Source organism: Anser cygnoides, chromosome 16 (genome assembly GCF_040182565.1).
Source record: "Anser cygnoides isolate HZ-2024a breed goose chromosome 16, Taihu_goose_T2T_genome, whole genome shotgun sequence".
NCBI classification, from domain to species: Eukaryota; Metazoa; Chordata; class Aves; order Anseriformes; family Anatidae; genus Anser; species Anser cygnoides.
Window position 1 is genome coordinate 6,088,208 of NC_089888.1, and position 14,074 is coordinate 6,102,281.

General features: G+C 33.5%; 1 protein-coding gene across 9 annotated transcripts in view; it reads right to left on the reverse strand.

Annotated features, from left to right (window-relative positions):
* Positions 1-6: 6 nt before the first annotated feature.
* The window catches only part of SPO11 (SPO11 initiator of meiotic double strand breaks), a 322,526-nt gene continuing 308,458 nt past the window's right edge, over positions 7-14,074 (reverse strand). For 8 of the 9 annotated variants that reach the window (XM_066978359.1, XM_066978361.1, XM_066978360.1 and 5 more), the window contains 12 exons: positions 12,346-12,459; positions 9,574-9,662; positions 8,889-8,955; positions 8,554-8,662; positions 7,902-7,988; positions 6,538-6,574; positions 6,206-6,315; positions 5,616-5,715; positions 2,988-3,025; positions 1,281-1,357; positions 969-1,080; positions 7-335 (listed from right to left, as the gene is read on the reverse strand). In XM_066978359.1, coding sequence (XP_066834460.1) covers positions 216-335; positions 969-1,080; positions 1,281-1,357; positions 2,988-3,025; positions 5,616-5,715; positions 6,206-6,315; positions 6,538-6,574; positions 7,902-7,988; positions 8,554-8,662; positions 8,889-8,955; positions 9,574-9,662; positions 12,346-12,459 — 1,060 coding nt within the window. In that variant the 3' untranslated portion in view covers positions 7-215. The remainder of the gene's footprint in view (positions 336-968; positions 1,081-1,280; positions 1,358-2,987; positions 3,026-5,615; positions 5,716-6,205; positions 6,316-6,537; positions 6,575-7,901; positions 7,989-8,553; positions 8,663-8,888; positions 8,956-9,573; positions 9,663-12,345; positions 12,460-14,074) is intronic. The other variant, XM_013190650.3, reaches the window with a different exon arrangement.

Genomic DNA, 14,074 nt, shown 5'->3' on the forward strand with positions numbered 1-14,074 from the left:
CTGTTATGTATGTACCACTGCATTTGAAATCATTAGTGCAGAAGGCACAGAGTGGAACAAACAATATTCTGTAAAAGAGTTGTAATTTCTTTTATAGTTTGAAAGAGAAAGAATAGGTAAGCATAATCTAGCATAATCTATCTGTAGTGATAAACTGAACAAGAAGTGGTCAAGAAAGTATTATCAAGAAAAACAGTTAATTGGCAAACAAGCATTCATAACCATCCACCAAATTGCAATTTGTTTGGTAAATAGACTCTGGAAAGGTAATCTGATGAAAGAGAAGTTAAAGCTTGAATTTCAGCCTTCATTTTAGATGCTGCCATAATTTCCAGCTAAAAAAAGAACAAAATTTGTGATGCTGTAACCACCTCATCTTATTATTTAAATAAGAATTACACTTGTTGGATGTGCATATAGAGCTGTAAAGTTAGTATTACTGTAAATGGTGCTGCAAAATCCCTGTCACTGAGCTGAGATTATTTATGTTCATGTGTGTACCTCACAGTAACACAAATAACTTATAAGGTGAGTATAAACAGCAAGGAGAAGGTACACAATACCTTTTCTTCCTTTCTAACCATTTCACACAATAGATGATTTAAAAGTTACAGGCAAGATCAGAGGACAAGTACAGAATAAGAAACTGTTTTGTGTTCCCCTATTTCTAAGTATGTAATATATTCTACAATATTTAGGAAAACAGTAAAATCCCATGTACAGCTTATGATCATCAGATGACTAATAGCAGGAAGGCTAAAAAAGCTGCCAGTCCTGGCCTGTGAACCATTGAGCCCCAGTGATTCAGAGAGACAGTGAACATGAACTTATCAATCTTGCTGACTTTTAGTGCTGCAAAACCTTTCTGCTATACTAAGAGTTTATAAAAATAAAGAGAAACAGGATTGCAGATGACAGGATTTGTTTTGTGGGGAGTAAGAAACAAGAAACATTAGGTTTATACATGCCTCTTTCTTCCACATTGGCTGACAAGCAATGTAAGGTCTCTTTTGTATACTTGCTAACTTATTTTGATCTTGCTTTGTAAGTGGAATCAGGACATCTTTGCATATATTTAATCTGAAAAGTAAATAAAGTTGTTAAATTTTCTTATGTATTTCAGAAATACTGATTCCAACTTACTTCTTTATAATAAGCCAAAAATAATGTATGAAAACAATAATGGATGTCAGTTGTTTGTTTGTGCATTAAGTCAGATTGTATTTACTATCTATGAAATAGAAGAAGAATACTTCTGTTTCTTTTGGATAATAACTAACCTCTTCAGATCAGATGGAAGGAGACCAAGCCACTTTACGGATGGAACAGTGAGATGATGGGCCTCAAAAGACATTGACTGAAATAAGAAGAATCAACTACAACATTCAGTGACTTTTAGTTTAAATCATTTGAAATATATGCCTTCCTAGATAACAGATTTTATTACAGAGGTGGTTAGTGTTGTATTATTATTATTATTATTATTATTATTATTATTATTATCAGAATGCTACATGAGAAAATGGTGCAACTAGAGTTTACCATATCCCTTTACTGAAAACAGATTCTCCTTTAAGGCTTGCATTCTTCAGCCACAAGAGATTCTAGTCTGAATAGGTTTTGATTTTTGTTTGTTTGTTTTTCACAGTCAGTATGAGTCTCACAAACAAAACTGAAGCCAGGAGAAGCAATGACAATTACAACTGGAAATTTCTGATATTTTCTGCTGGAAAGTATTACATTATATAAAAATAGCCCAAACATAAGGGCACCTGACCTGGTATCATGGCTACAGTAAATATCTAGGGGAAAAGTGTAAAAACAAATACACAATAAATGATACTTCTCAGAATGCTCTTCCTGCTCCCAGCAGTTTGTGACTCCAACTTTCTGGGCCAGAATTGGTGGTATAGTATTTAGTAGTGTTTAATTTTGTCTGATTGCTTTTAGAGTCCATGAAAACTTCTGAAACCTATAGCACACTACAGCAAAGTGGATCTGATGATTTTAGAGGTCTTCTCCAACCTAAATGATTCTGTGATTTAAATTACATGTTGTGCAAAGGAATACTTCCACTGTTGGTAATGGCATTGGCATATTTGAGTTTCAGTTTGATACATGTGTTACTCTGTAATTGAACAAAATAAACTTTTAAAGGAACCTGAGGATTTAGTTTAATCCTGGAAGATGGCGTTCTATTAGTTTACATGCATTTCTAAGGCTAAAAGCCTGACAGGTCACCTGAAAACTTGGGAATTCTGGCTCCATGTATGTCCATGAGACATATGATATGACATGTATTTGACCTTGGTCATCATTGTGTGACAATTTTCTGAAGGGTTTTATGTGTTTTGTTTTGTGTGTGAGTTTTTATGTTTGTTTGTTTGTTTTTAACTTTGGATGTTTTCTCCATTGGTCTCCCAAACAGTTCACCCATCTGCTCCTGCTCTCTGCCCTCCCCTTAGTCTGCCTGCCTTTCATGTTGTCTTCTGTACCTCATCTTTTAGCAATGTATTACAATATGCGTTCTTATTCCCTTTGCTTCTTCCTCCATAATGTTCCACACTAAAACATGTATCCGTAACTTCTCACCCCAAAATAAAATCTTTACCAAGATAACAAGATTTTATGGAGAATCAAGCAGTTCACCCATCTCACGAGTTACGTTCTTTTCCTCCCTATCCTTCATTTGTCTTCCAAAGCAGAAACAAAAGAAAATGAAGAACAATTTTCTATTTGGACTTCCTGAAAACTACCTGTACAGCAGGAAAAAACTGTGAAACGTAGTTAAATGAAACACCTGACATTATTATCCAGTTTCTTTTTGCTTCAGGAAGAAGCTGTTTTTGCAGTTACACAAGGCCTAAAAACTGTGTCTGTGCTGAAACAAAATGCTAAAGGTAGTAACTATTCTGACTCATCATACATTCAAGCTTCAAGGCAGGACTAAAAACTAATATATTTTGAAATGGAAAAATTGTACTCACCACAGATCCATATTTGTAGATGCACATTATTTCTACACCTAGGTTGGAGAATATGAAATATCAAATGTCTGTTTATTGCCATGCTTAAGAAGACTGCATTAAGAATACACTAAGAATACACTTTTATGGCATAACAGTTATGACATTATGATTAGTGAGGTTCTTTGTAGTTTACAATTATTTTTAGTGTATGTCAAAATAATCAGAATTTGATGTATCATCTATTCATTCATCTTTTTATAGTAAAATGTTTCACACTGTCCATGCATAGTCATTTCAGAAGCAAGGATAATCAGCTCTTATACACATTGTCCAACATCGGCCAGGAAAATTGTCTTCTTTTTTTTTTTTTCATTAATCCTGTGTAATCCATATCTCTTAACACTATTGCTTTATAGCAAAATTATAGCAATTACTTCCTTAAAGTTCCTGATAAAAATCTCATGCACTTCAGCTTGGTCAAAATTTCAGTTACGAAATGTTAGAGAGCTTGAAAAAAAATAACAAAACCAACAACCCACCCAGCTGTGTATTCAGGCTTTGTTAAAACACTGCGTGTACTTTACTTATTTCATACTTAAAACATATTTTCCATTTAAGCAATTTCATTAATTGTCAGCAGCACAGACTTTGATATGCCTAAAGTCTTTAGTGTTTTATTGTTGTAAAGAACTGAACTTGCTTCAGTACAGAATGGTCTAGTGTTTATTTTCCTTTCATAAGCCCATTTTACACATTTTTTGTGAAATAAAACTATGCCTATCAGATTTATTTTCTGATTTGATAACTTATTTTTCTTTTTAAACAGAGCTACTCTGCTCAAATTTTCTGCAATAAAAGCAAAAGAAAAAAAAATTACATTTACTAACATTTACCAGATATTTACCAACATTTACCAGATATTTGAATAGTGCAAATATGCATTAATTAATGCAGTTTTTTGATGCATGCTGAAGAGTACCACCAATTCTTGTTTTTAGCTTAAAATTCAGTTATTTATCTTGAACTACAGACACCAGAGACTGTGGTTTAAAGCATACCAGCTACAACTCCGTAAGTTTTTTCACCATCGCTGTTTTCTCCTTAAGTATTTCTTCACAACAAAGGGCTCAGTCAGTATCCTAAACATCTCTAATTTTTAATTGGTTGAACCAAGAAATAATTTACATAAAGTTGCATTTCAAAGAGTATTTACAAAACCAAGTATACGCTATCAAGCTGTTCTGCAGTTGAATCGTCAGAACAAGGTTTTGAAGCTTCTTTCACACAGCAGCAACAGCATATAACCTTCAGGAAGTCTGACCCTTCTTAATTTCCCCCCAGCATGGCCCCAAAAAATAAAAACAAACAGTATTCCACGATATGTTCAGTCTGGTCATGTTGCCTCTCAGACAGCGGGAATGAAAGTGTGCAAAATAATCCAGATTTCATTCCACATTCCCACTTCTTACGGGGGAAAAAAAAATCTGCCACTGTGATAATTCTGATATGGCATGGAGAAAATTATAAACCATTTACTTTTCAGTAACAAAGGAAGTTCCAGATTAGTCTATATGTAGGATTTGCATTTTGGCTTTTGGGCAGATGATTCATACAGATAGCCTGTGGGCTATTTTTTGATACAGGTAAATTTTTGATTACGGATAAATTCTGCAAATTTTGTTAAGACTGACCATTGAGTATTCAGTTCATGACTGTTCATGTTCTCAGTAGAAAACAAAAAAAGAAACAACCCCACCCAAAACTATGAGATGTGAAATACTTCCAGTATGTACAATGCAGCAATATCCAGGTAACTATTTTGAGATGAGTCCTCATACCTTTAGCTTTATACTCTCATTTGCAAGCACAGCCTTCATTTTAGGATTAATTTTGTTCCTGCTGGCATCCCACTAGTAGCTTCTAGATTTCACTGCATAAACTATTGACATCATGAGTGCTGAATTATTAATATAAGAGTATATAAACTACTTTAAAAATCAATATTTGCTTTGCTCACTTTGCTCAAAAATACAATTTTCTTAATATCTGTCTACCCTATGAATAATAACATTTCCAAAAATTCTGTTTTATACCAAACCGAGCAAAGTTTACAGAAGTTCCTGGTATTTCTTTTGGTTTTACAAAAGGAGCAGTTTAGCCAACTGCTAGAACTCCTATTAGAGCTACATTTTCAAAGGTATTTAGCTAGGACCTCCTGAGACTTTAAATAGCAGTCAGGTGCATAAATCTTATTAAAATCAGTGGAATTGTGCAATGGGTCATAAAATTCCATTATACTAATTCTCATTTTTAGGCCCACAGGTACTGTGAAAATCTAGCTCTAATATGACCTACAAATTGTATAAAAAATATTTTTCTTTTTTAGGTACAAGGTAAGATTTTATTAAGACCTCAGAGCACAGCAAATCATCACAGATAGTAAGAGTACATTGAGTGGGGATCAGGCCAGTACTGATGTCTCCGTTAAACTTCTGCACTCCTAGACATATTCTGCATAAATCAGAAACTTTCTGATTGTATTGGATTGTCCACTCTATGCCATAAGTACCTTCCCATAAAAGTGAGAAATTAGATTCTAAACAAATTTTGCTTTCTTTTTATGTTATTGAACCTCTACAGATTTACCATGTGGATCGGCATCCATAAGGGTGAAAACAGGAATTTGAAATGTATCCCACAGCTTTCTGACCAAAAGTCGTGTATTCAAATCTGGTATGCCTCTTCCCTAAGGAAATAAAATAAAGCAGACAGTTTTAAATTAATTAAAACAACGTCTGGCTACATATGTGTTTACATTTGCCATTTAAAACAAGCAAACAAAATGCTTGCAGGAATATTTTTCCAGGAGTTATCTCACAGGGAAAATGGTATACTCTTATTTTGTCTCTGTGGGAAGGGAAGAAGGAACAGGGGTTTGGGAGCAGCACTGCAGATGTCCTGGATTATAGACCCTGTAGAAGTATCATACATTCCTCTGTGTAAGGTCCAGGAGCTGGCACACAGATGTACTCCAGTATCTGTATAAGCTGGCATAAAAAGAAAAAGGCCACTTGTTTCTTCTCAAAAATACTTAAGGCACTAAAGAAACAATATAAAACAAGTTCTTGATATGACTGACTATAACTGGTAGCTGATACATACATAGATGTCTGCATAGTATAAAGTCTTCTCGATTCTTATGTCTAACACGATGATATGAAATGTAAGTTGCATACCGTAATCATAATACATGGGGACAATTTAATGCAGAAGTCATCATCCAGGAGTCTCTGAAAAGTTGCATCTTTTTCTACGATTAATATAAATTTGGCATGTGAGTTTAAATCTTTTATGTTAAGGCTACCTGCATGTAAAATGATCCATCACACCAATTAATTCAAAGTGAATGCTCTAAAATACGTACTCTGGAGCCAAAAGCAGTGTTCGTGACTCAATTTCAGAGCCAAAAAGCAGAGAAAAAATTACCAGAACATTGTTTAACTTGGAAAATTCTTTGTTTTTACTTTATTTTTTCAGTCTACAATGAGAGTTTTAGCTCAAAGGATACTTTTAATTCCTTGAACATTAGATGGCACAGTGACTGCCTAAAACAACAAAAATGAAATTAATCATTTATAATAGAGTAACCGATACATTTTAAAATAACAACATTAGGTAATGAAGGACACAATTACATCCTAAAACAACCATTCATCTTCTTATATACAAGATTGATCTTGATGTTTTCACTGCTTTATAAGCACATTCAACCATTTATATCCTGTTCTATTGTATGGTCGTATAGAAGTCCTCCTGTTATAACAAGATGCTTTTCAAAAGCACGTTTGTGCTACTGTCACAGAAGATAGTTCATCATATGGGCATTACAGAGATAACAATGGCCTGATTTATTTTGTATCTGTTTTAGCCAGAAGAAAAGTCATCTTGATGCGAAAATTGCAAATTTAATACAGGTTTAAAACATCTAGGCATTCTTTTTGGAAGACCATTTAATCTTTTCTTTTATTAACCTATAACCTGTTTTTATAACTATCTTGGAGCAACAGTATTAAGACACAGTAACGTTTACTTTACACCTCATATTAGGATTGGCTCAATCTGGCAAGCATATGGATGTGGAAAAGGAACTGGAGGAAGAACTTGGCAAAAAAGTATGTATATATTGAAGTGTGTGGTCTGCTTTTACTCCTGACTGCTAAATCACCTCCGGTGCCAGTGTGGAACAACTCAACAAATAAAACTATGAAGAGCGGTAGAAGAGTATTAATAACAGGGGTCTTTACGCTTTGCTTTAAGACAAAGTATAATAGGCAGCTAAGGTCACCTTTCCATTTTGAAATCACCAGCTTAGGCTTACAATGAATAGATTTTCCAGGAAGTCATGACAACAGTCGGCAAGTCTGAGTTCTGCTCCTGCTTTCATAATCTGCTCATCTATGGGAAATCTTTTAGGACCAGATTAGTTGATTCTCATCTCCTCAAAACACTTCTGGCTCTTGACTACTTATCAAACTGTGGATATAGACTTCTCTTTAGCTCAGTACTGACTTTGATAACCTCTCCCTAAGTCCACACCATATATACAGACCCATCCTCTTTATATCTGTTTCCTTCTCCTTCCCTAGACAGTGTCCACAGCTCTCACTCATGCTCTTTACCTAGCACACAGCGAGGCAGCCCACCAAACAGTTGAGCAACACTTACCATCTCCATGTTTTTGTTTTGTTTTGTTTTTTACTCAGATTGTAATGGCTCAATTTGCCACAAGCACAGGTCTGTATAATAAATGTATACAGCAACCTGAGCTACAAGAAGTGCAGTCCACAAAGGTAGATGATGATCTATGTAAGTTCCTTCCAGCTGAAACTATTCTATTTATTCTAATTACCGTTATTGTTATATAATACATACTGTTGCACCACAGGTACAATTCACTTTTGTACCATCTTCCTCAGTATAACTTAAATTACCAGCAACAAAACCTTTTGTTGTAGACAGCTGAAAAAAAAAATAATAAGTTGTATACAGTAAATTGTAAGTTATATGCTTTTATTTTACTGCATTACACAGGCAAAACAAGAAACTTCTGGGGGAAGAAAAAAAAGAAAAAGGAACAACAGAGTAAGCAGTTATCAACTAGGACCAACCTTTTACAAACCAAGGCAATATTATTATCATCTTGTATATGAAGGTGTATTTACAATAAATTATGTTAGCAACTGCCTTTATGGATACAAATGAATTCTTGTAAGCATGAAATAAAAGTAAATTCAAACCTTACACCTCCGACTCACCTGAAATTTTCACTTAAACCACAAGTTAGCAAATCATTCAAGTATAAACTGTGAAACAGATGTCCTGTAGTCTATGAATTTTCTCTGAAGAAAGGAACCTTTTGAGTGTTCAAAACCTAATAAGTTTTCATTTGCACAAATAACACTTTTTATTTTAACTACTTATTTCCTAATGATCACTTTTTTCTTGATATTTCAGCTTTCAGTATGACCTATATGATTTGGAAATAATGACAGAATCAAAACATTAATAATAATAAGCCACTTACTATATGTAGACTTCTCCGAGGTATCTTAAGCATACAAGAAATGTCATTGATTATATTGTCCACAACACTCTGGCTACCAAACAGTTGTGTATCTGAGTAATATATATCTCTATCAAGACAAAATATTTATTTGTAATTACAATACTGATAAAACTGTCAGATTATGAGAACAGAGAATAACATTTTACTGAGGGCATGGATAATGAAATCAGTGTAAAGCATTTAACATATAGAAATCTGTTATCCTAAAGGTATACATCCTAGAGGCTGTTTGTTTTTCACAGTGGCATTCTTAAAATAAAACTTTATTTGAAATTATAGAAAGGCACTGTTACCTTTTAGTTGCATAAGTATTGCTCTGCACCATCTTGTAGATCATAGATAATATTTTGAGCATCAGAGCTGAAAAAATACACTTCAAAAATTTTAATTGTATCAATTTTCAGAAATGCACATACTATAATTTTTGTTTATATTGACCCATATTTGTGTCTTATAACATAAAACACTGAAACATGAATACAATTAGTGCATGCATTGTAATATGCCATGAAAATACAGAGAGATTGTGCTAACAGACTCAATAATTTCTAGCATAATTAGAAAAAAATATGATGGAGTTAAGTTAGGGAATATATGCCTTGTTATCAAGGCCAAGAAATTAATTGACAGATTTAGAAAAATAAATTAGCTTATTGACCATATTCCTAGATCACTTTACCAGTTAGCTTTTTGAAGAATGGTTGTATTTTTATATGACAACCTTGTGTATATGCCTTCAGCTGATATTCAGTCAGGGAGGGTAGAAACTGTAAGATCTTTGTATTGATTTCACTGTCACACCATAATTTAATAGAGAAAAGCTGAAGGGCTGGTCATAATTGCAAGTTTTATTAGTCTTACACTCCTAAAGCACAAGACAAAAAAATATTTCTTTTACGAAGTTTCAAACTAAAATACAAGAAGAAAAAAAAAAAAAGGTAAGAATTCTGATTTTGAACTTTTGTTTTTTTAACTTACCGAACTTTGGTGCTGATCTAGGGCAGTCACTTCTTATTTGTTTTGTAGTACAATACGGTATCATCTGTAGACCTACAGAATCTTTAAATCTGATACATTGCAAAATACAGTAAAACTGTAAACTTGAAGTGAGAATGTGTAAATTACTCTAAGATAATTCAGATGAAGACCCTTTTCCTAAAACCATATATGCTAGCTCTATTTTCAAACTCAGTACAGACTACTAACAAAAGAATACACAACACAGGAAAAAAATGTGACTCATTATTAGTATACAAGTCAAATTTAACACAGTAACTTTCTGATGTAGAATGTATGAGAAAGTGTAATTATTTAATATTACAATAATATGATCTGATTTATGCCCTTATTATCAAAATAATTAGATTTCATTTTTGGAATTTTTGGAAAGAAAAATGGGGGGCATCCTATTCTCTAAACGGTTCACTCATCTAAATGAGCTCCACCATTTAATTTTTAACCTCTTCATACCTGAAGGTACACATTTCACCAAAAGAATCACTTGTTTTCTTAACAACAGCTCATTCTAGTGTCCTATTTTAATGGCTGTCCTCTCTATAATGCATTGTTTTTCATTTTAGGCTTCTGTACATGTTTTTAAAAAGTACCGATGGTAAAATGACCATTATTTTATACAAAGCCACATAACGTTTTTAAATTTTTCTTTGTCAAAGGTTTTGCTCCATGCATCCTTTGGGTGGCAGAACACACCACAGCGCTGTGTAAGGCACAGGAGCAGCAAACAGCGCAGTGTAGCATCTGCCTTTCCGCTTCAAAGCAACTTTCTTGCCTTTGTTCTGCAACATTGAAAACGTGTGTATGCCTTGTTCCCTACACTGTAACTGCACCGAATGAAACTTTGCCCATTGCTCTGTTAGGGTAAATAAGGAACACTTCGTTTTAGAAACATTATACTCAAGAACCTGATCAGTTTGACTCCCGCAGATAACTCACGAAGAAAACCTTAACCTAACTGTATATCAGATACCCAGCGATTTTTCCTAGTACTGCATTTATCCCAACAGAACGGTTTTCTGTAAAGTCTTTCCACTCCAGGAAAACTGTATTTATCTATTTATTTTAACAGAAATTTGCTCAGCGGAAACCAATTGTACTGCTTTAGGCCTGGCATTCTCACCGATTGACCTCATTCTCAGGTAAATATCTCTCTGGGTATCTACAAATGTTTACAAGGCACATTTCAAACATGAAATAATTCTCTCATTTCTACAAGCTCCTGCCCCGCAGATTCCAGTTGTGCAGATTAGGAATGGAAATGCTGCCTAAATAAGGAAAAATATGCCCCACTAACTATATTTTCTATCATTCCTATTACATTAGGGGGAGGGGTGTTTTTATTTTTATTTGCTTATTTATTTTTATTTTAATCTTCTCAGAAATCCTGTTGTATTAAACCAGTATGCACATCATTTTTCAATGGAATGAATATGTAAGTTTACATTTCTCCACCATAAATAATGTTTCAACTTTTTAAATTTGATTGATGTGTCTTATTTTTAACATACTGTGATGTTAACTTGTTTTAATACGAACATTTTTCCCCCTACGTGTTCTGATGGCAAATAACATCTCACATTTGTTTTTCTAGCCTGAAATGCCATTTTCTCCAAGACTGCCAAAAATTGCAAAGCTTTGTTATAGTATTTTAATTTTACAGACATCTGAGTGAAACACTTTTTGTCAAGCTACCAGGGCAGAAATGACTAAATTCACAAGCATTTCAGTTAACTGATTACCTTCAGGCCCTTCAGGTTTTCTGACTGACAGAAATTTATTGTTCTCATTAAATGAGTATTTCACCGAAGTGTAATGCTTGGGAGGTTTGCTGTGCTTTTGCAATCTGAATGTTTGTAATGTGCCCACTTACAAGCACCTCTGCAATCTTATTGATCTAAATAACCTTTAACACACTGATGCCCAAAGCCATTACAAGACAAGAAATAGATTTTTTTCTTCCTCTATCCTTTTGCTTCCATATTATAGAAAGCAATTACTTTCTCAGTTTCAGGTATTTTCAATTGAAATGAGTGCCTTGGAAAAATACTGTTGCACAGGCAACTTCTACAACTCTGTGTTATAAAGGACAGATTGCTTTTCCTCTGATCCTGTGTGGGTAAGCTGGCATGAGATATGAAATTTAGACAACAATTCAGAAACTTGTTTTACTTTATTTGGCTAGTGATGGACTAGGAAAAGTATACGGACACAAAGACAAGGTAAGAGAACAGTATCTTCTCTGAAGAATACAAAGAGGATAAGTTTATCACTATCGTTTGAAAAAATAAGATACCATAAAGAAAAGCAGAGAAAAAGAAAACAGGAAGCACAAAAAGTTGATTGGAAAATGAAATTGCTAGCAATTGTTTCCAGCCTAAAAGAGATTTTTTTAAATCAAATACAACTTATCATTTCTGTTTTCTACTGCACCCAGAAAGTGAATGCATTTAGGTCCTCTTTCCTTTCTGACCCCTTTTAAACAAGTTTTACATTCACCTTTATGTTAGTGGTCTGCTGTTATTTGACTAAACGCACAAAACCTGTCTATGCAGATTGAGTACTAAGCATCACTTTTTATTTGCCCATTATTTTTTTTAAGAAGCCAAACTATTTATTAACTCTAATACTTACAGAACTACGTAAGATTAACTTTTCTAGACATTATACAAACAAATTTATATTCATGGCATTTATAATAATATAAGGCAGGACTTTAAAATATATAAAACTTACTCAATATTCCTCCAATCTGATCTCCTAGTTACTGTGAGAACAGGTGCTTTTTTTTTGGACAAGCTTTCAAGTACATCTTGAATAACATTTTCAATTGCTTCAAGAACTTCAGAACTGAAAGAAAGAAAATTAATGATACAATTCATATGATTAAATATAGTTCCACTTTGCATTTTGATCATCTGCCCTCATCCCTACAGAATCCATTTAATTCAAAACTGCTTTAAGAATATATTTGTTTCAAAAACATAGGGATCAAAAATGCTTGCTTTTGAATTTTCTTTTCCTTAGTTTCCCTAAAATATTGGATTTTCTATTTTAGATGCATAACTGAGAACACAATTAAAAGTACATTTCTATTCAATCCTTAAACCATCAAATTTTTCAACAGATGAACTTTTAGACCAACTGGCTGCTTCATGACTAATGATTAATGTTTTACTTTAAATGATGTAATATTGGCTTTGGCTATGATTTGAGCTAAGTTGTTTTTAAATGCTGTAAATTTTAAAAATGTTCAACAGTACAAATACATCCTGTTGTACCATTGCACATTAACCTTTTGATCTGTTGCCATAAACAAACTGTTAAGGGTTTTAATTATACGAAGGCTTCATCTCAACAGATGCGCTGTGAAAAGAATAAAATCTGTATCTTTCACCTGAAAAGACAAAGTAACCTTGCAAGCAGATCCCTTACATCAAAACTGCAGGCTGGTCTCAGTGTTATGACAGATGCTTTTTATTTTCATAAGGAATCTGATGCCAACATTTCAGCTGTCCTTAAAATTACAGCTGTACTATATTCCCTTGTAAATGTAAGTAGGAATTAAAAGAGTAGGAAAAAAATATTTTAGTTCAAAGATTTATCAGCAAAGTCCAATTTTGTTTTTAAGCAATATACTAAGAAAAGATGAGTCAATACCAGTGCAGACCACACTGAATGAATTATCCTGCTGTTACAAAATCAGCAAGAATAATTTTTAAACCTAGCTATGAGTCTCCTTAAAAAATAATGTGGTGTCATTAAAGCTCTCTTCTATCAGCTGAATATACTTCTTCCATTTTGTAGCTCAGCTTCCGCTTACTATTTGTTCACCAAAAAAAAAAAAAAAAAAAAAAAGAGAGAGAGAGAGAGAGAATCCAGTTTTAGCAGAACAATTTCTGGAAAATATTAACCTTTTCTTTTAAAACATTATTCATAGTAGTATCTGCATATTAAATGAAACTACTAGTATTACTAACATTTTTGCCCAATAAGATTACATTTTTCAATGAACACAATGAAAGATATTTTTCTGTATTCAGATGAATAATCGCAAACACAGAGAGACAAGACACCCTGACTCTCAGACTCATGGTCTGTTCCTTCATCTTCAAATCCTACATATTACTGCTATATCCAAAATAGACATTCTACTAAGTGGAGAGGAAATGGTCTGCTGGTCAGCAAAACTGACTACAGTACAGGTCAACTTAACAAAAATTAGAGTTAAGGATAACAAAAATATGTAGAGGCAGATGGCTGAAAGGATAGGCTGCTAGGAAACCTAAACCATGCCATTGATTTGATACTCATAAGTATCTTATTTATTCATTCCATTCACTGTAACTGTCTTAAAATTCCATAGACATTTCAAAGTTCACTACAGGATTTGAAAGTTGAGTTTGCTGTTCCCATCAAAGTTTCCTCATTTCTTGGCCAACAGAAGCTGTAAATGTGACAAAGT